Genomic DNA, 26296 nt, shown 5'->3' on the forward strand with positions numbered 1-26296 from the left:
TTCCCAAAACCTGTCGGGAGTAGGGCCACAATATCACCTCCATTCAAAATGTTTAACAAACACTCTTCTTGTTCGGGCTTCAGTTTGCAAATGCCGGGAATATTCTCCACAACAGAGCGAATTGCATCCCGTGTCTCCATATCCGCAGTCGTTTTCGATTTCCCTAATCTTAAACTCGGTGCTTAGCGTCTACGTCACGGCTTTCAGCCCGCCCTCTGTTCGTTGATTGGCTGGCTGTTTTCAGGCCGGAGGAAAACTGAGAGACATGTCGATGTCTCAGACTGAGTACAGAAGCGAACTGAAATAGAGCGGAAGTACGAAGTCAGGCTACTACATCTACCCCTAACCCTACAATATTGAACCTGCTGATAAATAAAGGTCCAGGATGGGAGCCATGTTTTTGAGCGTGGGAATATGCCTGGCAATATGCGTGGCAACGCGAGGACAGGACATCAATTCTAGTTTCAATTATAAGCCACTTAATTACCTGTCAGGCACTTTACCTTTTGAATATTTTCTTAATTTCTCTTTTAAATTCAATGCCTCTGATATGTGGTATGAAAAGGCAGAAGAATGAGTTTGGAATATAGTGGATTTTAACTTGGGTCGGTCGTGTCAAAAGCTAAAGCCACTTACTCTCCACGCCACTGCTCCTGTTATCATATCATGGGTTTCTTTTGTAATTTTGTCTGGCTCAACCAGACTGTAAATAGCCTATGCCGCTCAACCAGGCTGTAAATAGCCTATGCCGCTCAACCAGACTGTAAATAGCCTATGCCGCTCAACCAGACTGTAAATAGCCTCTGCCTGCAAGGCGGCCTTTGCACTTGGTGTAAATAAACACTCCTGAAAAAAGAAATATTAAGCTGTACTTTAGCCTCTTAACTTTAGCTTTTGTTGTTCATTTTTGGATGTTTTGTTTTTATTTTCAGACTTTCATGCGTATTAGCTAATGAATAGTAATGTTTCCCGCTCACACACACACTTCTTTCCCTCACTCCGGCATCTAGGATATTAGATAATCTACACCTCACATGTTCTCAACTTCTCGCTCTGTCTCTCAGCTCAATAGCAATGGCAGACATTAATTATGAGTCCGGTGTTTGAAAGTAAAGTGATGCCTAGAGGCAAGAAAAGGCATGTGTGTTTAGTATGCAGATCACAGGTCAGAGAATGTGTGAATATTTAAATTACAGACATTTATGAAGCTGCTGACACCAGTAGTTTTTGCTCGTGTCTTTGTGTGTGTGTTGCACCATGAGTGGACATTCAACTTATTGCAATTTCGGGATTGTTTTTGTAGTCAGGCTTTGTAAAATTGTTCCTGTTAAACTATATACAATGAGTGAAATGTTCGCTCTATGAACGCAATAAAAAGCTCCTTTTAAAAAAAAATAAAATCTGGTCACAAAGAGATGACATTATTCTAGTCAAGTCACCGTCATTTATATAGCGCTTTTAACAATATAGATTGTTTCAAAGCAGCTTTACAGTGATTAAAGTAACAGAGATTGTTCTGGCTTTACAGCAGCTCTAGAATCAAGTTATTGTCCAGCTAAAGTTAGTTCTACTCACCGTTCAACCATCAAACTTTAATTTAATAGTGTAAAAGCATCAACAAAGTACATTCAACAGACCATGAATAACCCCAAAAGCACAATTCTTTCCACAGCAATATTACGGGTTAAAAATCACTGTGGTAATATATATCTGTATATTATGTAAGATATGTTGCCAAAAATGTTCATTAACTTTAGCATTCCATGATAATATTTCAAAATGCTTTCCATCATTTTTGACAGATAATAAATTGTATTTACCTGCTTTAGAAATATTCCAGTAAATCGTACATTAAATCAGGAGAACAGACCACAAATTCAGAGTATATGATGTCTTTTTTCATACTGTTACAGCTGAATACAAAGGAAAAGAAAGAAAATAACCAGGAGGAAGGAAAGCAGCAGCTGAAAAGCTATTCTTGTGATGCCATGACACATTAGAAATACCAAGCTTTTCGTTATCCTCATGACGTCTGAAAATAAACCGTGAAGGAAAATGTACAGTTCATTCAGTCACACTGAGGGATAATGATTATTTGTAGCGCAAGCTTATAATTTGAAATTATTCATTTCAGTCTTTTTAAATGGAAATTCCCCAAACCGGAAGTGTCACCCATAATTCAAAACGCAGTAGGCTCGTCAGGAAAAAGGTGGATACATAAATTTGCACTCAATGTACACAATAGAAGTTCCACTCAGATTCAATCTTACTGGTGCATTAAACAGCAACAAAAGAAGGAACCCAAGCATCATATTAGATAAGATATCAACACATAAGGACTAGCTCATCTACAAATGAAATAGTTAAATAATTATGTTGTCATGTGGAAAAAGTATATTATATTATACTAATTAATTACATTACTGCAAAATACGGTTTCATTGGCGTAAAGAAATATATATGACCAACAAAATCTCCGGCGATTGGCAAAAAGTTTTGGACAGACTTTTATAGTTATATTAAGAAAAAAATAAAACTCCTTTTCTACATTATTTGTGCAGCTTTATTCATGACTACCTCCTTCTTGTCCTCTCATATAGTTATTTATTTTATTTTGTTGCTCATTAAAGAGAAAGCAAAAACAACAATTACTACTGAAGTGGAATGCCTTACGGCAATTGAAATGAAAAATATCTTTGGACTCAAACTCGCTTTGGAGTTTCACACGCACACAGATCACACACATATATGTAGAGAGAAGGATACACTAAGAATAATAGTTGATAGTTCCATTTAGTTTGCATGCACTGTCAATTATTCGTTATAGCATCCTTATCACGTAAAGAATGATAAATGAATGAATCGGGTACTGAGTAACACAAACATGCGCAAAAATTGTGCTCCATGCAATTTTTGTGACACAATTTTTAATCTTACAGAAAGGTTTTGAGAGCTATCTTATAGAGGATGCCTCACACCATTGTAATACGACATGCTTTAGTGAGATTAATTTCATTTGTTAAATTACGTTTGCCATGATCAATAGAAAATGTTCACAAACTTCTGACTTATATACAGGTTAATATGGGCCATTTCAATGGGGTTCAAGAACATTTCAATAGCATTTAAGCTCATTAGAAATGTACTAGCATTACACTACTAGTTTATTATAAAGCTGTTTTTTTTCAGTATTCAAAATGGTATATTAAAAGTGCAAAAATAATTTAATATAAATGTTAAGACACACTTTGAAATCAAGAACACTTTAATATACTATCTTGTTGTTTACATTGCAAAATAAATACCTAGAGTACATTAAAAAAGTACAGCAGCATATATAATCTCTTGAGCAAAATACATTATAATACATGAAAGATCAGTGAAATGCTATGGCAGTGCTGTTTTTATAAAAATGTTTTGTAGAACATTTCTGTTATACCTGTATTACTGAAAAGTACACTATTAATATTACATCACTAAATAAATAAGCAGCATCACAAAAGTTACGGAAAAAAAACAATATGCAGAAGTGAATAATGCATTATTTACAAATTTAGGCCTACAAATAGCTGAACCAAAGAAACAGAAGAGTTTAAATGTCACATTTTCATCTTCAAATGGACGATCACTTCTTTGAGAACGACTCGCATTTTCTGCAACTGAGGGCTTGTGGTTCAGACACTGTAGTATTTGAAGACTGCTTTATCACAGGATCTGTGAAATGGAAGAAGAATTTATGTAAAATTAACCAATGATTAACATTTTTGTATCCATGATTGAATATGTGTATTATAATTTGCATAGATATGCATTATACTTTCGTTGTTTACCTTTCAAAGCCTTGACTATATCCTCATCAAGCTAGACATGAGTGTCCATTTTTATCCTCTTGTCTGTCGTCACTATACAACACTCTATGAGTTACATTGGACATAAGATTAGAGAAGCACAACACCACTTACAGTGAGCAGAGTTCAATCAAAAAGTAACTGATAGTTATTTGCAGCAATAAAGCAACCTGTGAGTATTAGAGGGGATGTTGTATATTGATAGTTGTGGTTTATTTAAACCTAGGGTATTTCCCATGAATGTGTCTATTGTGGTCATGCTAACATGCACTATCTTCATCTCTGTTAAAAAGATTTAAGGAAATTAGAAGTTGTGCAAAACATTGCATGCCAGGACAACTAGGAAAGTGACTTGCAGCTTTACCAAAAAAACAATTAAATAAACAGATTTTTACATGAATGACTCAAAATCTCTATAACAGAGGTGATATGAGAAAAACATACTTATTACTGTCTTCTTTGCTTGTCTCTACACTTAAGATTTCAGTTTTTCTTATATAGCAGCTGGCCTGAAAAACTAATTTATTAGTAATAATAAATTATTAATAAAAGCCAAATTGTTCAGGAAATCATAAATACACATCATCATTTGGAAATTAAAAGAATGTTAATGTAATGTTGTACATGTTACAATAACTAATTGTGTTTTAGATGCATTGGACAATGTTTTTTAGTTGTTTTAAGACAGACAAATGTCTCCACATAGATTTTAAACAGATTTATCAAAGACTTAGACCTATCCAACTAGGGAAAAACTAAACAGTGAGCTATTTATTTATGCAAACAGCAACTTACCAGTAACTTCTGAGGGCAGTATCTTCATCTCTTCGAGTCTGCTTCGACTTCGACTTGAAAAGCTTGGCTCTGATTTGTCAAATTGAATGTACCTGCACTGAAAATGATGTGCTGTTGCACTTTGTGTCAAAAATACGACTGGCACAGACAAGTAACGTTAATTTATAACAAATCTTACCTAGCATCACAAAATAATGAGGTTCCAAATGTCACACGCCATGCAAACTTGAGGAAGCTGGGTAAAAAGCAAAACAACACATAACACTACGTTTTTCTGTTGATTAGTTCCCCCAAAAAAACTCTAAATTGGGTCATCACTTACCCTTCAGTAGTTCCAAACCATTTAAGACTTTCGTTCATCTTAGAAAGGAAAACTGAGATATTTTAATGAAACCTGAGAGATTTATAACCCTCGCTCCGATAAACGATTCACCAAATCTGTTCACGTTTCTAAAAGTTCATCGCAAAAAACATCACCTAATCCATATGAATCGTGTGGTTTCCTCCAAAGAGACACAATCGCTCTATATAATTTAACAGTTTAAATTTAATCTTCTAAATATAATCACATTCAAGTAACATACGCAGAGATGACGCACGCACAGTATATCTGATAAACAGAAGCTCTGAGGTGCGAGCTCATTATTGTCACGAACTGCTCCGAGACAAGAAGGTTGAGGGTCCAAATGCAGTATTTATTGAACAGGGTAATCCAAAGTACAGGAAAGGTCAAACACAGGCAGGCAGTCCACACAAACAAACACAACAAGGCAGGAAACAAGGGCAAAAGAGTAATCCACGGAACAGGCAAGAAATACAAAACCAAGAAACATGAAACCAGGAAGAATGCTCGGAATTACAGTGTAACACTAAACAAGACTTCGCAGATAATTAATGAGATAACCTGGCTTATATGGGGTGAGCTAAACAAGATAATGAGACACAGGTGATTATGATAATTGGGAGTAATGGATAATGAAGAGTCCGGGCAGTGAGTTATGGGAGATGTAGTTTTGAGGGAATGGCAATAGTCTGATGTGGAGTGCCCTCTGGTGGCTCTCAAGGGAACTCCAGCTGGTGACCGTTACAATTATCCTAAGAACCAATCACAGCCGTTCAACGGCTCTGGAACCAATCAGGTTTAGTCACATGTGTTACACGTGTTGTTTAAATTTAAACAAGTAAAAAATGTTTTAAACATCTTTGGAAAATTTATTTATTATGCATTTCAAATAATTTGATGTTGAAATCCTTGTGGGAATTTCAGTAGTACAAACGTATAATATACAACAGCCTTTTAGGTAGCCTTACAAGAATAAATAAGTAAAAGTGAACAATATATAAATTTTATGTATGCTTTTTGCAATGCTTAATACTAGTTGACAAATGTTTATAATAGATTATAAGTTGGTACATTGTAAATGTAAAAAATGATTTCAAAACATTAAAATGATAAATACATAATTATTTAAAATATATCGCAGTATGCCTAAGCGTTTATAAACTACATATATTTTTAAACCCACTAAAAGCTTGATCATTTTGCTATGTTCTTGCACAAAGTACACATAACATATACTTTAAGCAAGAGTAACATACTGTAAGAATGTTTTCTGTAAATACACTAAAACTTCACTAAAAGTATGTTTGTGTTTAGCATGTTACTTAAAAGTGTAACTAAGCATATATTTATTACCAATGTACTTGTAGTATACTTTTTAGAAATATATTAAAATGCAATTCAATATATTTGTAATGCACTTCGAATAAGCATGTTGGGAATACAAATGTATTATAAACATACTACTTGAATTTCAAGTATATTTTTAATACATTTAATACTACGTCTTTTTCACATGTATAGTCACTATTTAAGCGCTACAAATGGCTGTAATTGACACAACTTTTAGAGAATTTAACGCCAGGATAATTTTGAATGCATGTCATTAGTGTCGTTTTTTATTTTTTATTGTTGAATTACTACTGCATGCAAAAGTGGTCAAGTTTGAAACCAGCTTTATATTTTCTGGTCAAACAAATAAACAAACAGAAAAGCATGTTTCCAAAGTTGCATTTCCTTTCATCCGGAGTTTTTCTCAAATTTCTTTTTGTGGGTGTAATCAGTATATTTTCATCTCATCCACATCCCACATTTTTTGGTAGGCACGGATAACGAGGGAAAAACTATAAAAAGAAACAGGCAGAAAAACAATACTTTCATTATGGTTTAATGTGCTGGGGCTCTGGGGCTGTACTCAACCTCCACAAGAAAACTAAAGATTATTAGCTGGGTACTCCACAAGATCAGACTTAAACGCTGTTGTGGTTTGCTACTGTAAGGACTCTTGCCCTGCTTAAGTGCACAATTTGTTGCTTAAATTGATGTGTTGAAATGGTATTCACTTTCTCTGGAAAACTGTCATGCTAAGGTTGAGGCAAGGATGAAATAGAGGCTGGATCTAATCGCAACCGTTGATTTTAACACACACTAAATCAAAATAACAGACTCTCAGTATGTCAGAGTACAAAAATGCACCAAACAGAACAACCACAAAAAAGACGAAATCAGACAAATAAAGATAATCAAGCCGATATTCGGCCCAAGTCTCCCCAGGCAATCCTAGGTAAAGTCCCGCTTAACTTAATGGTTCTACTGATTATCTTATCAGATTTTCATAATCTGCTTGCAAGAATGTCGAGACTAGCCTGGTCCTACCAGACTCTTGTACATTTCATTTGTACAGAGAGTCTGGCCACTCCCCATTGACAAGCGTTAACTTCCTTGAAGGCAGGTACTCTGTTGAAGTTTAAAACTATTGGATCTGCCCAGAGCCACTCTATATCTCCCATAACCAATCGCTAGCGTTCGCCTTAGCCAAGTCATTCACCACTAACGGAGCGAGCTGAAAAATCAAACTTTCCCTAACCCTTGGGGAGGAGGGCCACATCATCATGGCCACCAACAGAACTCAGCAAAGATTGTTCTTGCTCTGGCTTTAACTTCAGGATATTCGGCAGCGTTGCCACAACGGACCGAATGGCTTCGCTCGCATCTTTCTCCACCGCCATTACTGAACTACAACTCAAACTAGCGCACAACCTCAACGTCATTGTTCTCAGCCACTCCCTCTGCTCGCTGATTGGATAGGTAAAAATTGGCCTGAGAAAACCCGCGAATATACCGCAAACCCAGACGACGTACTGAAGGAAAATGAAAATTGAGCGGAAGTACGTAGGAGGGCGGAGCCAGGCTATGCCGGGACTGCATCGATCTCAAATTGTAAAAATCCAATATGTTGAAAATGTATGATCAGAAATCCTGTTGTGTGGGGGGAACCCCGAGGACAAATGTGCGCTAACTCTGTAGATTGTCACGTGGAGCGAAACCAACATTCACGACGTTTCCACAACTTCATCCAAACGTTTTTCCTCGCAAATATATTATTCTGTAAAATAATATTCTGTAAAAAGCTGTCCAAACACAATTATCACCATTTCTTCTTGCCTGACGATTTTGCGAGATTTCCAGTGCTCACAGTCGGGACTCTTGTTTGTGAATGGAATCTGTTGGTGTGTGGTGTGCTGTCTTGGTCACATTGTGGGACGACACACACTATAGGAACAAAACTGTTAAATCTTTGATTTTTTTTTATCGCCATGTTTGTGGTCTCTCACATTTTGAAAATCTGATAAGATTTTCTAAATATTTTAGTGTGGCCCAGCCTTAACACAAAAAACTCAGGGCTATAGTGTTTATGCAAAGGGTAATCAAAGGGAGGGAACCATGGAAAATAATGCAATCATGAAAACCAAAGAAACTAAGTTAGTTGATAACCAACTAAGACTCAGACATAATGTGACAAGAACTTTATCATTTAGAGATGCAAAAAAAACATATTTTTGGGCTGCTGTCTATGTATGTATGTTTCGGTCTTCATAGTATGTTGTGTGATTCATCCGAATTCTGTGTGTGTATCTACTGCATGTGTGTGTTTGACAAAATGTGTGTGGGTCGATATTCCCCAGTTCACACTTCGACCTATTAGATTCACATTGCACAAAATAAACAAACACACTAGACCTTCGAAGCTAAATCAGTGGTATTTATACTAATATAATTATGTTTACAATACCATACCCTTAAACCTAACCCTGACACAAACTTGTTGTTCTTGACATTATTAGATGTGAAGCTAAACATGATTTGTCCATTTTAGGCTGTGGTCAAATATGGACCACTTCAAATGTCAGCTTTGTAATATTTGTGAAGAAATTTAGCAATTTTCATTTTCGGTTAATTTGGCTCTTTTATTTGTTTTCTTCTCCTAGTTTCACATCCTCTGACAGTAATGTACATTGCTAATGTACTGTACTTTGTTCAATAGCAGGTCATGTCCACTGAAAATATGAGTTTGTGCCATATTCACCCTTGGATTTTGTTTCAATTAACTAGGCCATAATCTAGTTTGCATTTACAGACCACTGGCTATTTGTTTACTTTAACAGACATTGATTCCTCAGTTGACCTGGCACCACACCGCTTAACAGAATGCAACTGGTGTGGAGTAAGAACAGCTCTGTGCAAAAGAAAAAGAACTCTGCTAATGCTTAATTAACACATACAGTTAATCAAGCATCAACATTCATTCGAAGATGAAGCTAAAAAGGCACTATTTTAGCTGTATACCAGAAAAAAAATGCAATTAAACAAGGTTGGAAATTCATTCAAACCTGAGACTTTAAATAGTTCACCCTCACATTCTGTATAGATTGGTAGATGATGTTACCCTGTGCTACTTTTGACAAGTTGAAGATCTGTACAGGTGTTGTATGTATGCATGCTAGACAGCATGTGGTTTATTAGCTTATTTTTGACATTTTCATGCCAAGTCATTAGCGTACCTCCTGTCTTTCACAGAAATGTCAAAGCTACTCCTTAACCACCATATGCTTTACATCCAACCAAGAAAATAAAATAAATTTAAGTCTTTTCCCCTTTCTCAAAATCTCAAAAAAAAATGGTTGAAGTGGTTTATCAGCTAAGCAGCCTAGCGATAAAATTAGCATATAGTGCCTGACAGCTAAAATAGCAGATCTTTTTAGTCTCTGAAGTGATTTACTAGAAATTTCCTAGGATAGTTTTGAGAGCAAATTAGTATTTGTGCTTAATGCTCTTTGTATAGCCATTTTAATTCATTTATTCTAATTCTGCTTGTTTTTTTAAAAACTTTGAATCATGTTTGAAAGACTTTAATTGCTTGAAATAAGCAAGGATTGTTTTTGGATTATTAGAAACTGTGTCTCACTGACAATCAATAGGTCTACATCATAATGGATTTGAATGAATCAAAGCAAATTGCGTGATATTGGTGTGAGCACTAAGTGGGCAAACATCTTTCATGGATAAACATTTCAAAAGGAGGAAGATCAGCTAATTAATTATGCAGCTGTGATTGTCAAAGATAAAAGTGAGATTGGTGTTTCAAGTTTGTGTAATTAATTATTTTCCACTTTAGGGTTTATTCTTCAGTTAGTGCTGATAACGTCTCTCTTTTTCTCTCTCTTTCTCTCTCTCTCTCTCTCTCTCTCTCTCTCTCTCTCTCTCTCTCTCTCTCTCTCTCTCTCTCTCTCTCTCTCTCTCTCTCTCTCTCTTCTCTTTCTCTTCTCTCTCTCTCTCTCTCTCTCTCTCTCTCTCTCTCTCTCTCTCTCTCTCTCTCTCTCTCTCTCTCTCTCTCTCTCTCTCTCTCTCTCTCTCTCTCTCTCTCTTCCTCTGGTAGTGTGGATTTGGTTCATGCACAGCTGCGTGTGTGTGAGGGCCGCAGTCTTCCTGAGTTGGGTCTTGAACAGGACAAGATCCGGATCAATGGTTGTGCCATTCAGTGCCGGGTCACTACAGAAGACCCCTCCCGTGGTTTTCAACCAGACACAGGTCGCATAGAGGTATGCCTGCTAAATGACATTGCAATTATGCAAATTACAGTAACATCACTCCAATTAATAATACAAGACGTGTATTATTATCTTTATTCATAATAAAATTAATGTGTTTTATGCTCACTTTTATTTTTTGGGGGGGCTGTTTTATAAAAGTTTTTGTCCAGAAACCAAGCTACAATCTGGCCATTAAAGTGGCCATACTCATTTATCTGGATGTCTCTCTGCACCCTGCATTCATACTCACTTTAAGAGAGGCGTTATTTTTGATGAGTCATCGAGCAGTGAGCATTGATTGAAAGCGATTTTCAGGGAGTGCTCTTATTGAGTTGAAAGAGGGGACGACTAGCCCTCCGCACTGCTCAATTTGACGCACTGTTTTGTTCCAGTGACAACATATGAATGTTTCTAAGAAAACCATCACAGAGCAGAAAAAGCCCCATCTATGTGTGCTGGGTGCTGCTATAAACTGCACTTAGCTCTCTTCTTATTTACGAAGAAATCTGACATTGTATGATGCCATTTTATGGACTGAAAAACCTCTCAGCATGTTGGAACAGAGAACATGAGTAATTGGCCTTCATTACTTGTGTATTGATTTGGAGAATTTTTACTTCACTCAAATGCTATTCAGACTTATTCAATTACGTTAGTAATAATAATAATTAATTTTAAGTCATGTCATTTATACCTTTAGAATACAGTACAGTACTTGTCATCATGCAGGGCATGATGACTGAAATCTTTCTTTTCTACTACTAAAAGCCAACTAAAGCATGTTCCTGGGTATTTTATTTGACTTTCAATTTAATATTCAACAATAATATTGATCTGCCTGCCTTGACACTGACATTGACATTATTTGTAAATTGACATTATTCCTGCCACCTGATGGAGTTTTGGTTCCATGCCATTGTCGCCTTTTTCGCCTTTTTTCACCTTTGTTGCCATTGGCCTTTGGCTTGCTTAGTTGGGGACATTAAATTTAACATTTAATTTAATTTTCAACAATAATATTGATCTGCCTGCATTGACACCGTTATATGAGAACTGAACTGAGCTGGACAATGACATCACGGTTTTCTCCAGAGTGGCTATATATATAAATTAACTAAATTAATATTGTTTTTACAACAAAATGAAACATCACTGAACTTACTTAAGCTGGACTGTGACGCTATTTTCTTCTGGATACAAACTTTGTTGCATTATTTTCCTGTTATCTCTTGTAAAAAAGCACTATATAAATAAATGTGACTTGACTTGACTTTTACACAAAACATTTAATGAAATCCAACTGGTACATGTGCAAAGTTATGGAAAAGTTAGGTAGTTATCAGTCAAATAAATTTTTACTTTGTTTATATAGTTTTTCTTTTTTACCCAACAGACTTACGGGTACAAACAAAAAAATCAAGTGCAAATACAAATACAAATTATCACCCTTTATTAAATGTATGAACACAGAAACCCAGGTTAATGTCATGTTTCCCATTCCATGACTAGTAAAATAATCGGGTAACACTTCCTTTTACAGTCCTGTTACCCATGTACTTACTATGTACTTATTATAGTAATTATAATTACTGGGTAATAACTAGGTACTAACCCTGAACCTACCCCTAACCTATGTTCTTACCTTATATTAGCCAGTACTTTCTAGGTAAGTACACTGTAAGTACACGTAAGTACTGTACTGTAAAAGGAAGCGTTACCAATAATCGCAATGTGTTCTCTGTAAAATTGCATAATCCGCAGGGTGGACACGGAGATGGGTAAAAAGGTTGGTGGCTACACATTCTGCAGCGCTGCATCGCGTGTAGGACAACTCGAGGTATCGCACACCGGACGCGCACTTTCTCTGTTTATGGCCAGCAGTATTCTTATGTTTAAGGAGATTATGAAATTAAGATAATGTCTGTACTATGTTATGATTGTACTGTACAATTAAATACAATAGTTGCTGAGTCTGTGATCTGAACACTTTACCTCAGAGCATCCATTTACAGAATGAATTGAGAATATCACCTGAAAATCCGACAACATCAGCAATTTTCATTCAAGCAGCTGATTTCTGTAAATTAATGTTGAACTAAATGTACATTGCAGCACAGGGTGAAGTCATTTACGATGATTTGAGACAAATATAATGTAAATTAATATAAAACTCATTTTTTTAAAAAAGATTTAATATATTTAATGTAAATGGCGCTCTGTGTCGCGGCAGGATTTTGAACAAGAGCCGTTGCTGGGCTCCGCGGACAGACGCCGAATGGCACAACCGGTGTGTGTACGCTCAAAGAGAAAATGTGTTCGAATTTTAAAGACGTGGCGCTGCGCTTCTTTTTTCGGGTGTGGACAGTGTTTCACTCTCTCGCTCAGACGATATTCTTCTCAGAGTAGCTACGCGGCCCGGGCTGCATCTTCTTTGATAGGTGTCAGCGGGTGCAATACAGCCACCTGAGAGGTCAACCAGGTACTCGCGCTGGAGTATTTACATGTTATGATTACATGTTCTCATAACAGTCCTATTCATTTTAAACATCGTGGTTATCGTCAATACCGGTATATTGCCACACTCTAAATTAACACGATGTCGATATTTCATGCTTTGAATATCACAATTATCGTCAACACCGGTATATTGCGACACCCCTAATCCAGATAGAAATGTATTGCCCATTTTCATTAGGGAAGTACCCAAGCAACAATCGCTTGGCAAGATTGCACAGCAACATTGCTCAAAAAGTTGCCCTGTGTATCATCGCCTTCAAAGGGTTGTCCCTAAATGAGTAATGGGTGTGTTTGGGGCTTAACGTGCAATAAACCAATCAGAGTCTCATCTCCCATTCCCTTTAAATGCCAGTTGCGCTCGCGCCATGGCGGATTCCTATTTACACGGCGGAATATGCAAGCGGAAAGACAGAACGCTTCTACAGAGAGCAAACAGATCTGCTTGTGCGCGAGGTTAAAGCACGCAAGCAGACCATGTACAGGACAAGGCAGACTCCACCATAGCTTTATGTACAATAATAATAATAATTAATAACAATATATTACATTGTAATCCTTTTATTTTTAATATATGGCATGTTTGTGTGTTGCTGCACTTCCCTGTGTGTGTAATAAGCAGAGTGTAGCGCGTGTTGGACCCACCTATAGGTGCACATTACTAACGCACTCTTTAAATAGCAAAAAAATATTGTGCAATTGACTTAAGACCAGGTTTCAGTTGCAGTCTATTTCTGTTGCTTCAAAATAGCAACGCGGGGGTTATCGCTGCTCTCCCTGCCTATGCTAGGCTGCATGGATGGGCAGGGAGTTCCAAACTATATTCTATTTTTCAATCATCGTTGACGACAGTGGTCCTGACAGACATAACTTTGTACATGCCTTTTCTTCACAAAATTTTCACTGCGTGTCTTCAAGAAATCCTGCCAAACAAGGTTTTGCGCTGGCGCAAGCTGTTAGTTAATCTGGCTCTTAGTTGTCAAATACTTTTTTTTTTTGTCGTTCATGCACATTGGAACTGAAGGTGAAAAAAAAGAAGAAAAAAAATGTCACAGTTTTGTAGTTGTGACAGGCAAACTTAAGCACCCCATGAGACTCAGGTATCTGTTATTACACCAGGCTAAAGACAAAAACAAAAGATAAAGGGAAGATTTCAGGCAGGGAAGATGCAAGAAGTAATGAGAAATAGGTGAGTCAGAGAGGCACTCTGGTCTAACTTCCTAAACTTTTGCAAACACTAATGCTATTTTGATACTTCAAATAGTATCCAAGTCAGGGATAAAATATGAACAATTAAATGTGTGGCTACATAACCTTAAAGCAAGTTTTGCAACACTTGGGATGGGAATTTTTAGGTGTGACACGATTCGATTCTGAATCAGGAAGTCCTGATGTAAACAAAAAAATAAAAACAGATTCTAGAAGGTTTAAAGATTTCTAAAAATATGTCTACATTGGCCTGCCAAACTTTCGATACTACACAATCCCATTCTCAACTTCTAACTGATCTGATAAACAAATTATTTCATGCATTAACAATTATGTTTTATTGCAATACAAATATAGGGCCCTATCATACACCCGGCTCAATGCTGCGCCAGGCAGGACGCAAGTGTTTTTTTGCTAGTTTCAGCCTGACGCAGTTATCATTTCCACGTCATGCGCTACGTTGTTTAAATAGCAAATGTATTTGCGCCAACTTGTGTGCCCATGGGCGTGCTGGTCTATGAGATCAAAATCCCACCAAATGTATTGCCACGGATCAAAAAATAATAGGTGTGAATCAAAGAATAACAAGCATGAATAAAAACTTTAAACACATTAAAAAATATTTTGCACGAAACTTAAATTTGTTCATGTTTTTCGCTCTTTTTTCGCTCCATTGGTCCACTAGTTCTAGATTGACAGCTCCTCCTCTAGCCAATCAATCGAAGAGGGGAGTTGACGTCACTGAAATGCGACTCATGCTACTGATGCTCACTCATACAAGGGAAGGACTTTTAAGCGGTAAAGCTGTCTGAACTCTGGACATATACAGATAATTAAATTCCTCTTTTTTGAGATAACCTACATGAGAATTTTTATGTGCACACTGGTAATGTTACGATGTGGTTTCGTGTCCTGTCATGTTTAGTGGTTCCCTGTCTTGTCATTAGTTCTCCCAGGTGTTTCTTGTTATCCACGCCCCCTTGTTATCCTGTCTGCTCGTTTGTCTCTGATTTAAGCCCTGTGTTTCTGCCCCTGTCTTGGTCAGTTATTGAATGCATTTACGTACCACGAGTGTCTTGTGTCTTGCCTGTTCTGAGTTTACCCAAGTCTGTATTATTAAAGTCTACTGCTGCATTTAGATCCGACTACCGCCTTTGCTTCCACGCAATTCGTGACAGGTAATTGGTGTTAAACAATATTACTTGGCTCATGATGTTAATATGCTAAGGCAGCTCTAAGTGAAACATTCTGCAGTTTTGAAACACTACATTTCTTTGCAAAAATTAAGTTAAAATCAAATTAAGTTGTAACCGTCTCAAGATTTTAGGACTTTGACCTGTCAATGCTACACACAGCCTATCTTTATATATATATATATATATATATATTTTTTTTTAATTCCATTACAGACAAGGCGCAAAAAGTACAAGACAACAAGGCATTTTTGGTACAGTTCAGAGTATGTAAAACATGTAGCCTTTGTAAAAAAAAAAACAAAAAAAAAAAACACCGCACAGCCTACCTGGCAACCCGTTACCGTTAAATACGCCATCCTCAAATGTTTTCTTAATTGTTGTTGTTAAGCGATCATATATGTAGCCTGGTAAATTAATTCTAAGACTAGATGTAGGCTACCATTTGGAAAAAAGATTAATGAAAATTATAGTGTACAGAGATACAGAAACCAGGTGGATTTGATATGCAGTGATTTATTACATACTTATTGTGTTCCTTTACATACGTAGCTACATATTTGCATATTACTTTAGGATTAATGTTTTATATATAGCTTACATTTTTAATACAGCAACATGAAAATTATTGAAAAGATCAGGGATAGGCAACGTCGTTTCTGGAGTGCCGCTGTCCTGCAGAGTTTAGTGTTAACTCTAGCAGTATTAATAATCCTAAAGATGATGATTAGCTGGTTCAGGTGTGTTTGTCTAGGGCTGGAGGAGCTAAACTCTGCACCCAGGACCGAAATTGATTGCTCTTCCATGTTATAGATTAAATATGAAAGTAAAACGGCCAGTAGGTGGTGGCAAGTTATTGTCTTTATGAGTGAGTCATTCATTCAAAACTTCTCTTTCAAATCGGGAATTCTTTGATGAAACACTGTTGTGTGGCTCGGAGGAGATCGACGCTCGCAGTGCCAGCTCCAGAAGTAAGGCCAGGACATTACAGGTGAATATGATGGATCGTCAGACAGGCACAACTGTGACAGGTCGTCGTCGTTAGGATAACTAATTTAACTATAATAACGGATGAGAACTGTGAGTCTGATTCGAAGAGGAATATCAGAAGGCCAAGTCCTGACTGGACGAGAGGAGGAGCTGGGGATGGAGGAGGGTAATTAGCTCCTGAGCAACACAATAAAGCTGGTGATAATACTGCAGAAGTTGTTACTGAGCAAATTTTTGTGACGTTATATATAGGAATGCTGTGATAGGAGACGCCTATCACAGCATTCCTATATATAAGGTCACAAAAATGTACTCACAGCTGATTCAAGCTTGACTGACGTGACCTTCCAGAACTAACGCTACTCTTGATTTTAGCTGCTGACATAATTGCATATGCATTTGTAGGAGATATCATTTCAGACGCAAAAATTATGGGAGAAGAATATTTAAATAAATCATTCAACATGATTTTCTAAGGTTTGCTGTAGTCAATATACTGGTGTCTGGGCCATCATTAAACACCCCAAAAAAAGAATGTCTTAACACATGTCTTAATGTCTTAACACTTTTTACATTTGAAATGGCTACGATATTTGCTGCTGAAGGAGGCACTGCATTGAACAGAGAGCGTGTGCTAGAAGGAAGAGAATATTTTCCATTCGTGTTCATTTATTTGGAATCCCAGTGGAAGACAATTCCCGAACATAGTGTTTGCCAAGTCATGTTATTTTTAATTTTCTGCACCAGTGTTGTTAGTAGATTACCCGCACCTGATTATCATCGACTCTGCTTGTTTGAGACCCTACACTCATTTGCGCTGCTTGTTGATTGCAATGGTCATTATGGAAATTAGCTGCTGCGTCCATGTTCTTTAATTTGCACATTGTCAGTTTCCACTCCCATCTGCGCTTTTCTGGGATTTCTCATGCTAATTTACACTGTTTAATAAATGTAACTGATGTTTGTTAGTTATAGTAGTTAGATGTGTGAAATACTTTTGTTTATCCTAAATTGATTTATTCTCATTTAACATAATATATACTGTATATATATATATATATATGGTTTTCACCATCACCATCCTCTTTTGGTAAAAAGAGGCCAGGACATTCTGCCTGCCATCTCATCAAAAAAAAACAAAAAAAAAAAACACGGGGATGAATGCATGATGAAATAATTAATTAATGTGGCCTATTTCTGTAACTTGCAACTATCTGTCCTCTTCTTTCCACACACTTTCTTTGTTTAAATTTCTCTTTCCTATTTTTTCTTCCCAGCAGGTAGAACTGTAGACATGATCAGAGAGTGGGGGCCTCAGCAAACAGAGCTGTAGTTCAGCCGTGAAATGTGTGTACCTAAAAAAATACACTGTTAAAAATGCATGGCCAAACATAATAAATCCTGGGTTGGATGAATAAGTCATGGCTTGAGTGCTCCAGAGAGGTGGAAGAGATGCACAGAGGGAGGAAAGAAAGCGAAAGCTCAGTTAGAAAGGGCTTAAAATGTCTGGCCCAGTAAGAGATCATAGCATTTTACTTGAGCGAGGGGGAGAAAGAGAGATAAAGAGGTTAAAGGAATAGTTCTCTTAAAAAAAATGATAATTCTGTCATAATTTACTCACCCTCAAATTTCTTTCTTTTGCTGAACACAAAGGAAGATATTTTGAAGAATGTCGGTAACCAGTTGATGGAACCATTGACGTTCATAGTCTTTTTTTTCCTACTATGGAAGTCAATGGGGCTCATCAACTGTCTGGTTACATCCTTCAAAATATCTTCCTTTGTGTTCAGCAGAAGAAAGAAATTCATACAGGTTTGAAACAACTTGAGGGTGAGTAAATGATGACAGTTTTTTTCATTTTTAAGTGAACTATTCCTTTAAAAAAAATGAAAGAATGACTTCCAGAGCACAACAATGCACAGTCCTTCTTATAAACAGTGTGTTGTGTTTAGAGGTCGACCGATAGTGGATTTTACCGATACCGATATCTAGGTTTGACCGTACATGCCGATAACCAATAATTCAACCGATATTTTTTTAAATGGATACTGGATTAAAAACAAACATCATACTCACAATAAAACAGTGCTGAACTGAAATGTGCTCAATTAAATAAATAAATATGAATATATTAAAACTTTATACAGAAAATAATTTACACATTAAAATATTACAGGTTTCGTTAGCTATAACCTAGAAACATACGTACATTTCATAGGTAACACTTTGCAAGTCCCATTTGTAAACAAGGATGTATGAACTAGCTTTCATGAACTATATGCATAATGCAATATACCTTTTTACTGCATGTATTAATATGAGCAATACAATTGTACCTTTATCATGTTAGTTCATTCATAGTACATTAACTAAGGTAATAAAAGATAAAATAAGAATTAAAACTCCATTTCAAATGCATTAGTAAATGTTGAAATTAACAAACTACCGTAACAATGAATAATTCTTCTACAACTTGTATTAACCTTATTTAATGCTAAAAATTGAATGTTATTGTAAAGTGTTACATTTCATATGATTCCAAAGAGTCGTGCTTAAAGATGGCCATTAAAATGTAATAAAGACCTGTATTATGTATACGTAATATGTATACGCCTATAGTCTCTCACTTTATTTGCTTCTATATTTTAGAACACTTGATGATTATCTAATCAAAATAACAAGATCTATTGTAGTGATTAAAAAGATCTTAAATCGAACGCGTTTCTGATTGGTTTAAGTTTCTGTCGGCTGCATGAACATATCAATGTCGAGAAAGCAATCACGTCACTAGTTTTAAATATGCAACTTCGTCGGCTAATGAATGCATAAAAGTGACCAGCCGGATAAAAATAATGCAAATAGATGGTAACAATTGCGCCATAAAACATTTGGGTCAGGTCTGCGTGTGTTTTTGTCACATTGCATTAACGGTTGACTGAGGTAATGTCACAGTCCTCACAGCCTCGACGGCAAACTACTGTTCTTCCTCTGCTGATGCAGCATCTAGTCAATGAATTAATTTGTAATGATATGGCAATGTGTAGCTACTTTAGTGTTATGTATTCATACCGTTTCGCTGTCGGTGTTTTAAATGTCAGCGCTCTCGCTGCGTGTTCTCTCCGTGCTGCGCGCTGCCTCTAGTGTTAACGTAAACAACTCAGCCAGTGATAGTTTGTTATTTGTCCTCTAGAGGCCGCTCTCACTCTGTATAATGCCAGCAGTCTCTTCTGTTCTGAGCGCTCTCGTGCTGTGTAATGACCGCGTGCACTTCTCAGCCGCTCCAGCAACGGACGCAACCGGAAAAAACTATCGGTGTGGATTTTTGCCGATAACGATAGTTCCACCAAACAACTATCGGTGCCGATTAATCGGCAAAACCGATTAATCGGTCGACCTCTAGTTGTGTTCATGAGTGAATTATGTTACTACTATTTTGAAGTGTTGTGTCGTGACGTAATGTTTGTGAGTGAGTGAAGTGAAGAGTAAACAAGATGGATGAAGTTTGCTGCTCCTGTCTCGTGTGCTTTATTGCTTGATAACTCCTGACTGATACCACACAGTTTGATATAGAAAGAGATTAGCACAATTGAATTAAAATGTCTTTGTAGATTTCTCTTTGCTCTGCTTTTGAAGATTGTCTATACAGACTGTATATTCTTAGAAGTTGAATTTGCTCAATGAGTCGACTTAACCATTTAATCGAAGCTATTTAATTGCAGGTAGTTTTGGTTCATTGTTTCTACTCAGTTATTTCAGTTGATTGACTCTCATTATCTAAATTATAGTCATCATATATATTGTCATTTGACTGAGTCTGGCTCAGTCGAACGTGATAGAGTTACCCAATATTTATGTGTGCATAAAGCTGAGGAGAAGCAAAACTTTGCCAAATGGGACACTAATGGTGACTGCGTTTAAAAGACAAAACAACATCAACAATATCATAAAGAGCAAAAAAACAAAAACCTATTAATTCTTAATAACAACTACATGTCCCCCTAAATTCCTACCCTTTTATCAAGCATACAGAATTAAATTATTCAAGTGCACAAGCTTATGTGTATTCCCTCCAGCTACAGTGCTCAGAAGCAGACACAACAATATAAAGGTCATAGCTGAGCCTTAGTTTTATTAAGGATTTATCATCCAGTCTAATTAGCTGAACCAGAAAACTTCCAAATAAAGAAATACTGCAGGGAGGACAAGTTTTTGTTGTTGTTTTCAGACTGAACGCATACACGCGTTAATTCGCCCAATTGGAGCAAAGAGAGTGTGCTATTTCGTAATTTATATACATATTTCATTAAATGGGTCCTATTATGGCCTTTTATAAAGTCTTGATTTTGTTTTTGGGGTGTACTCGAATATGTTTTCATGCTTGATTGTTCAAAAAACACAATATTTTTCACATATTTTACATTATTACAGCTCCTCTCTCCCCAGTCTGGTTAAACACGTTGTTTTCGATGAAGCCACTCCTTCCGAAATATGAAATGTGCTGTGATTGGTTAGCTGGCCCACAGACTTTCAGCACAGATTTCACAGGACATTTCAGAGTGGTATAGTTTTTTTTTAGTTTTTTTATATCTTATAGATACGATGTTATCCACCATTTTATCATATTTGTTGGAAAACTGGTGATACAAACAGTAATCGATCACAAAATCATGGATCATTTTAAGGACCGGCGAACAGTCTTACAAAAGCGAGAGCTTACAAAAGCTAAAGTAAACACTACATCAATACTGTAAAGCTTTGCCCTTCTTTTACATCTATCATAGCAACTACATACAACTACAAACTACAAAGCGTATAATTGAAATTGTTAATAGAAAACACAATTACAAATAATAAGACATTCTTACTATTACTCACAGTTGTGATCTATAAACAACAGATTGTCCCGACCAGAGTTTCCGCAAGAAAAAAATGGTGCCGGCAGAGTTTTCGTTTTACGGACATTTTGATGATATGCCGGTCAAATATCGCCTCTTAATTAGTCAAGTTGAGGAAAACTGGAGGCAGGCTTTGTAACTTAAAAAATGACATAATCAGGCCGTATAGAATGCAACATGTTTATTAGCCTAACTTTCAAATTCAGGCCTTTCCTAACTGAGCATGCAACACAACTTCTCGTCCAGGCCCTGGTAATTTCTAGGCTTGATTACTGCAATGCTCTTCTGGCTGGACTTCCATCATGTGCAACTAAACCTCTACAAATGATCCAGAATGCTGCAGCTCGTCTGGTCTTCAACGAGCCCAAAAGGTCCCACGTCACTCCTCTGTTCATCTCTCTGCACTGGCTACCACTCGCTGCTCGCATCAAGTTCAAGGTGTTGACACTTGCTTACAGATTGACCACAGGATCAGCTCCCTCCTACTTCCACTCACTACTACAAGTCTACTTCCCTACCAGAAGCCTACGATCAGTCAATGGGCGACGGCTAGTGGTACCATCACAGAGAGCCTCAAAATCACTCTCCAGATCATTCTCATTCACGGTACCATGCTGGTGGAATGATCTGCCCACCCTCATCCGGAAGGCAGAATCCCTGACAGCATTCAAAAGACAACTGAAAACTCATCTCTTCCGTGAGCACTTAGCATAAAAAAGAAAATAAATAAAATAAAAATTCTTTCCTTTTCCTTTAAATCCTTGCTTATCTGACTTATGCTACTCTGAGCAATGTCTGAACTTTGTATTTTGAGCACTTCTTGCGTTGTTTTTGTCTCTTCAGGATGACTCGCTTGGTTTAGTCCTCAGTTGTAAGTCGCTTTGGATAAAAGCGTCTGCTAAATGACTAAATGTAAAATGTAAATGTTCAAATAGACGGGAAAAAATATTAACGTCCGAATGCCGTCAATCATAATTTAACAAACCAATCCCCCTTCCCCACATAAAATATCTGAATAGTAGCCTATTGTTTTTACTCAAGCGAACTTAATTATACACTCTCAGTATGTCTCATTTAGCTGGTAACATTTAAATTGGCCACCGTGAAATGACTCCTTGTCAAATTAACTGGAACAAACAAATGACTATGCCTATAACATTGTCTCGCGTCATTTTAGGCTACTTTTTACGCTGTTTTGCAGTGCTGAATTGTGTAGCTGCCGACTTAAAATCAAAACTTCCCAGTGTCTCTCCACAGCTTGCAATGCGCATAAGCCGCATAAGGGCCTGTTCACATATCACGTCTTTTGCGCGCTCAAGTTCGTTATTTCAAATGTAGGCGCGCGAAATGCGCGCTCATAATGGAAGCGACGCGCTCTTATTTTCCAAGCGCCGCATCGAGATAAAAACATCTCGGTGTGGATTGAGGTAGGGCTGCTATTTTTATTTAACGAAAAATCTTAGTCTAACGGAAACAAATTGCCGGTTTTTAAAAAAGCTTCGTTCAAACGGATTCAGTGTTTTCTTTTTGTCATCTTAATTTGTTAATTATTTAAGTTAAAAAAATATATTTAGTGTTGGCCATTTTATGTTTTTTATTTGTATTATTTTATTCTGTTTTTCTCTGTTGTCACTGTCAGAAATGCTGCAGGTGCGTGAAAATTTGATCTGAATCCAGGTTCTGTTGTTGATCTGTTCTGCTGCTGTTTGCACTTTGCACGTTAAAATAAACCCTTTGATAAAAAAAAATAAAAAAATGTTTGTATTTTTAACGGGTCACAGATACGCGTCAATTTTATTTTTATTTAATCCCAATTCAATATTATAATCGTATCAGTTAACGGTTAATAATCGATTAACGAGCGGCGGTTGTCGGTAGGGAAAATTAACCGAAATGAGCATCCCTACTGGATACATTTCGTTGAAATCACATATGAGGACTTCACAGGCTGTGGAGTAATGCAATCCTCCATAGCCACGGAGCGCTGTCATGACAGCGAGGGCATCACGTCGCAGGCTTACGGCATCGATAAGAGGAGTGGTGTCCGCAGACTCAATGCTTGTAAAATGGCAAATAATACTTCTGATTGGTCAGTGTATTTTTGCTTTATACATTTTAGGTTTATTCTCAAATTCAAATTGTGTTAGGGGGGCGGGATTATTAGGCCATTTTAATCGGACAATTTGACCGGAGAGATTTAATTTTGTCGGACATTTAATTTTTTTCCCGGGCAATGTCCGGTAATTACCGGACAACGGACACCCTGGTCCCGACAAAATGGGAATGGCTATGTCTTTCAGGAGAAGCTTTTGTGGATATAGCCTGCATTGGGGAGAGCGGGGTAAGTTGTCACACGGGTAAGTTGTCACACTGTTCATAACTCCAACACTAGAGGCTCTATCTCAAAAATCAAATAGCCACTTTGTGTGACTTCTTCTATAGTCAACTTCCTGTTCTCATGTGGTCAAGATCACTCTAATCTGAGGTTAGCACAATTTTCTTATTTTTCGGCTTAAAAAGTAAAAAAATGTGCACTTTACATTTTATGCAATTTTAAACAACATTGTTAGGTAGGAATTTTAAAAATAATTATTTTGCAAAAAATAGAGGAGACAGTAACTAGTCTTTTGATACTTTAGCTAAAGTGGTATGTTGAGCTAACCTTGAGATTTAGCCAACATTAACACACATGTCAGTTTGGGGCAAGTTGTCTCACTGACTTTGGGGCAAGTCGTCACGTGTGACAACTTGCCCCAGTACAAATAAACATATAGAACATGCTCAAAAAATTTGATATTGTAGGCTAATTTATTTGTAATTGCAATAAGGTTTTTGAAGGAAGGAAGTAAGGAAAGGCAGGAATTAAGGAAAGGCAGGAATTAAGGAAGGAAGGAAGGAAGGAAGGAAGATGGTTCGAAATTACCAACGAAAGACAGAGCATGACAGTACACCACCTGACATAATGTTAAAGGCAGTCAGGCAGGTAAAGTTGCAGAACAAATCAATCAGAAGTACAGCGAAGGATTTTGACATAAATTACCGTACCCTGACTCGGTATTGTCAAAAGATTACCAGAGAAGAAATTGAAAGTCAGACAGCCATGCCCACAACAATGGTTGGTTATACAAAGCCACGGAAGATTTTTTCACCTGATTTGGAAAAGCAACTTGCTGAGTATATTATTAGGTCAGCTGACATTGATTTTGGTCTGTCGCCAAGTGAGGTCAGAAAGCTTGCCTACCAGTTTGCTGTGGCACACCAGCTGAAGTTTGCACCTTTGTGGGCAGAAAAAGAAAAGGCCAGCAAAGAGTGGTTTACAGGCTTCTTAAAGCGGCATACAACGCTGTCACTAAGAAAGCCAGAGGCTAGCCTTGCCAGGGCAAGGAGCTTCAACAGAGAGAATGTTAATGCCTTCTTTGACAACTTAGAGAATGTGTTAACCAAATATGAGTTTGGACCAGGAGACATCTGGAATGTTAATGAAACTGGCGTCAACACTGTACATAAACCAGAGAAAGTGGTGGCCAGACGTGGATTCAAACAAGTAGGGTCACTGGCCTCTGCTGAAAGGGGAACCCTTGTCACACTGGCATGTGCCGTCTCAGCCACAAGGAATAGTATACCTCCATACTTTATTTTCTCCCGTGTCAACTTCCGCGATCATTTCCTGATCAACGGGCCACCTGGCAGCAAAGGAGGGGCAAATTCCACTGGATGGATGAAAGACACGCACTTTGTTGACTTCCTGAAACATTTCAGTGAACATACAAAGTGCTCAAAGGAGAACCTTTTACTCCTTTTGGACAACCACGAGTCTCATCTGTCCATTGATGGACTCAATTATGCCAAAGAAAATGGCATAATAATGTTGTCATTCCCACCCCACTGCTCACATCGGCTCCAACCATTAGACAGGTCTGTCTACGGACCACTAAAGAGGCACATCAACAGCGCATGTGATGCCTGGATGAGGAACAACCCCGGGAAGACAATGTCAATTTATGACATTCCTGGGATTGTGGCAATTGCCTATCCCCTGGCTGCAACCCCCTTGAACATACAGGCTGGCTTTAGGGTGGCTGGTGTTCAACCTTACAACAGAGATATATTTCTGGAAACCGAGTTTGCACCATCCTACGTCACAGATCGCCCCATTCAGGACCCTGCCCTGCCAGGCCCCAGCACCAACTCTGCTCTGCCAGGCCCCAGCACCAACTCTGGTTTGCCAGGCCCCAGCACTTACTCTGCTCTGCCAGGCCCCAGCACCAACTCTGCTCTGCCAGGCCCCAGCACTAACTCTGCTCTGCCAGGCCCCAGCACCAATTCTGCTCTGCCAGCCCCCAGCACCAACCCTGCCCTGCCATGCTCCAGCACCAACTCTGCCCTGCCATGCTCCAGCACCAACCCTGCCCTGCCATGCTCCAGCACCAACTCTGCTCTGCCAGGCTCCAGCACCAACCCTGCCATGCCAGGCTCCAGCACCAACTCTGCTCTGCCAGGCCCCAGCACCAACTCTGCTCTGCCAGGCTCCAGCACCAACTCTGCCCTGCCATGCTCCAGCACCAACTCTGCTCTGCCAGGCTCCAGCACCAACCCTGCCATGCCAGGCTCCAGCACCAACTCTGCCCTGCCAGGCTCCAGCACCAACTCTGCTCTGCCAGGCCCCAGCACCAACTCTGCCCTGCCATGCTCCAGCACCAACTCTGCTCTGCCAGGCCCCAGCACCAACTCTGCCCTGCCAGGCTCTAGCACCAACTCTGCCCTGCCAGGCTCCAGCACCAACTCTGCCCTGCCAGGCTCCAGCACCAACTCTGCTCTGCCAGGCCCCAGCACCAACTCTGCCCTGCCATGTTCCAGCACCAACTCTGCTCTGCCAGGCTCCAGCACCAACCCTGCCATGCCAGGCTCCAGCACCAACTCT

The 26296-nt window shown here is 38.1% G+C and overlaps 1 protein-coding gene across 1 annotated transcript in view; it reads left to right on the top strand.

The window, feature by feature from the left end:
* Window positions 1-26296, top strand: part of LOC130072922 (pyruvate carboxylase, mitochondrial-like) — a 173771-nt gene that overhangs the window by 67506 nt on the left and 79969 nt on the right. Inside the window, exon 9 of the mRNA XM_056238245.1 lies at window positions 10421-10583. Coding sequence (XP_056094220.1) covers window positions 10421-10583 — 163 coding nt within the window. The remainder of the gene's footprint in view (window positions 1-10420; window positions 10584-26296) is intronic.

Source organism: Rhinichthys klamathensis, unplaced genomic scaffold (genome assembly GCF_029890125.1).
Source record: "Rhinichthys klamathensis goyatoka isolate OS25496 unplaced genomic scaffold, OSU_Roscu_1.1 h1tg000512l_1, whole genome shotgun sequence".
NCBI lineage: Eukaryota > Metazoa > Chordata > Actinopteri > Cypriniformes > Leuciscidae > Rhinichthys > Rhinichthys klamathensis.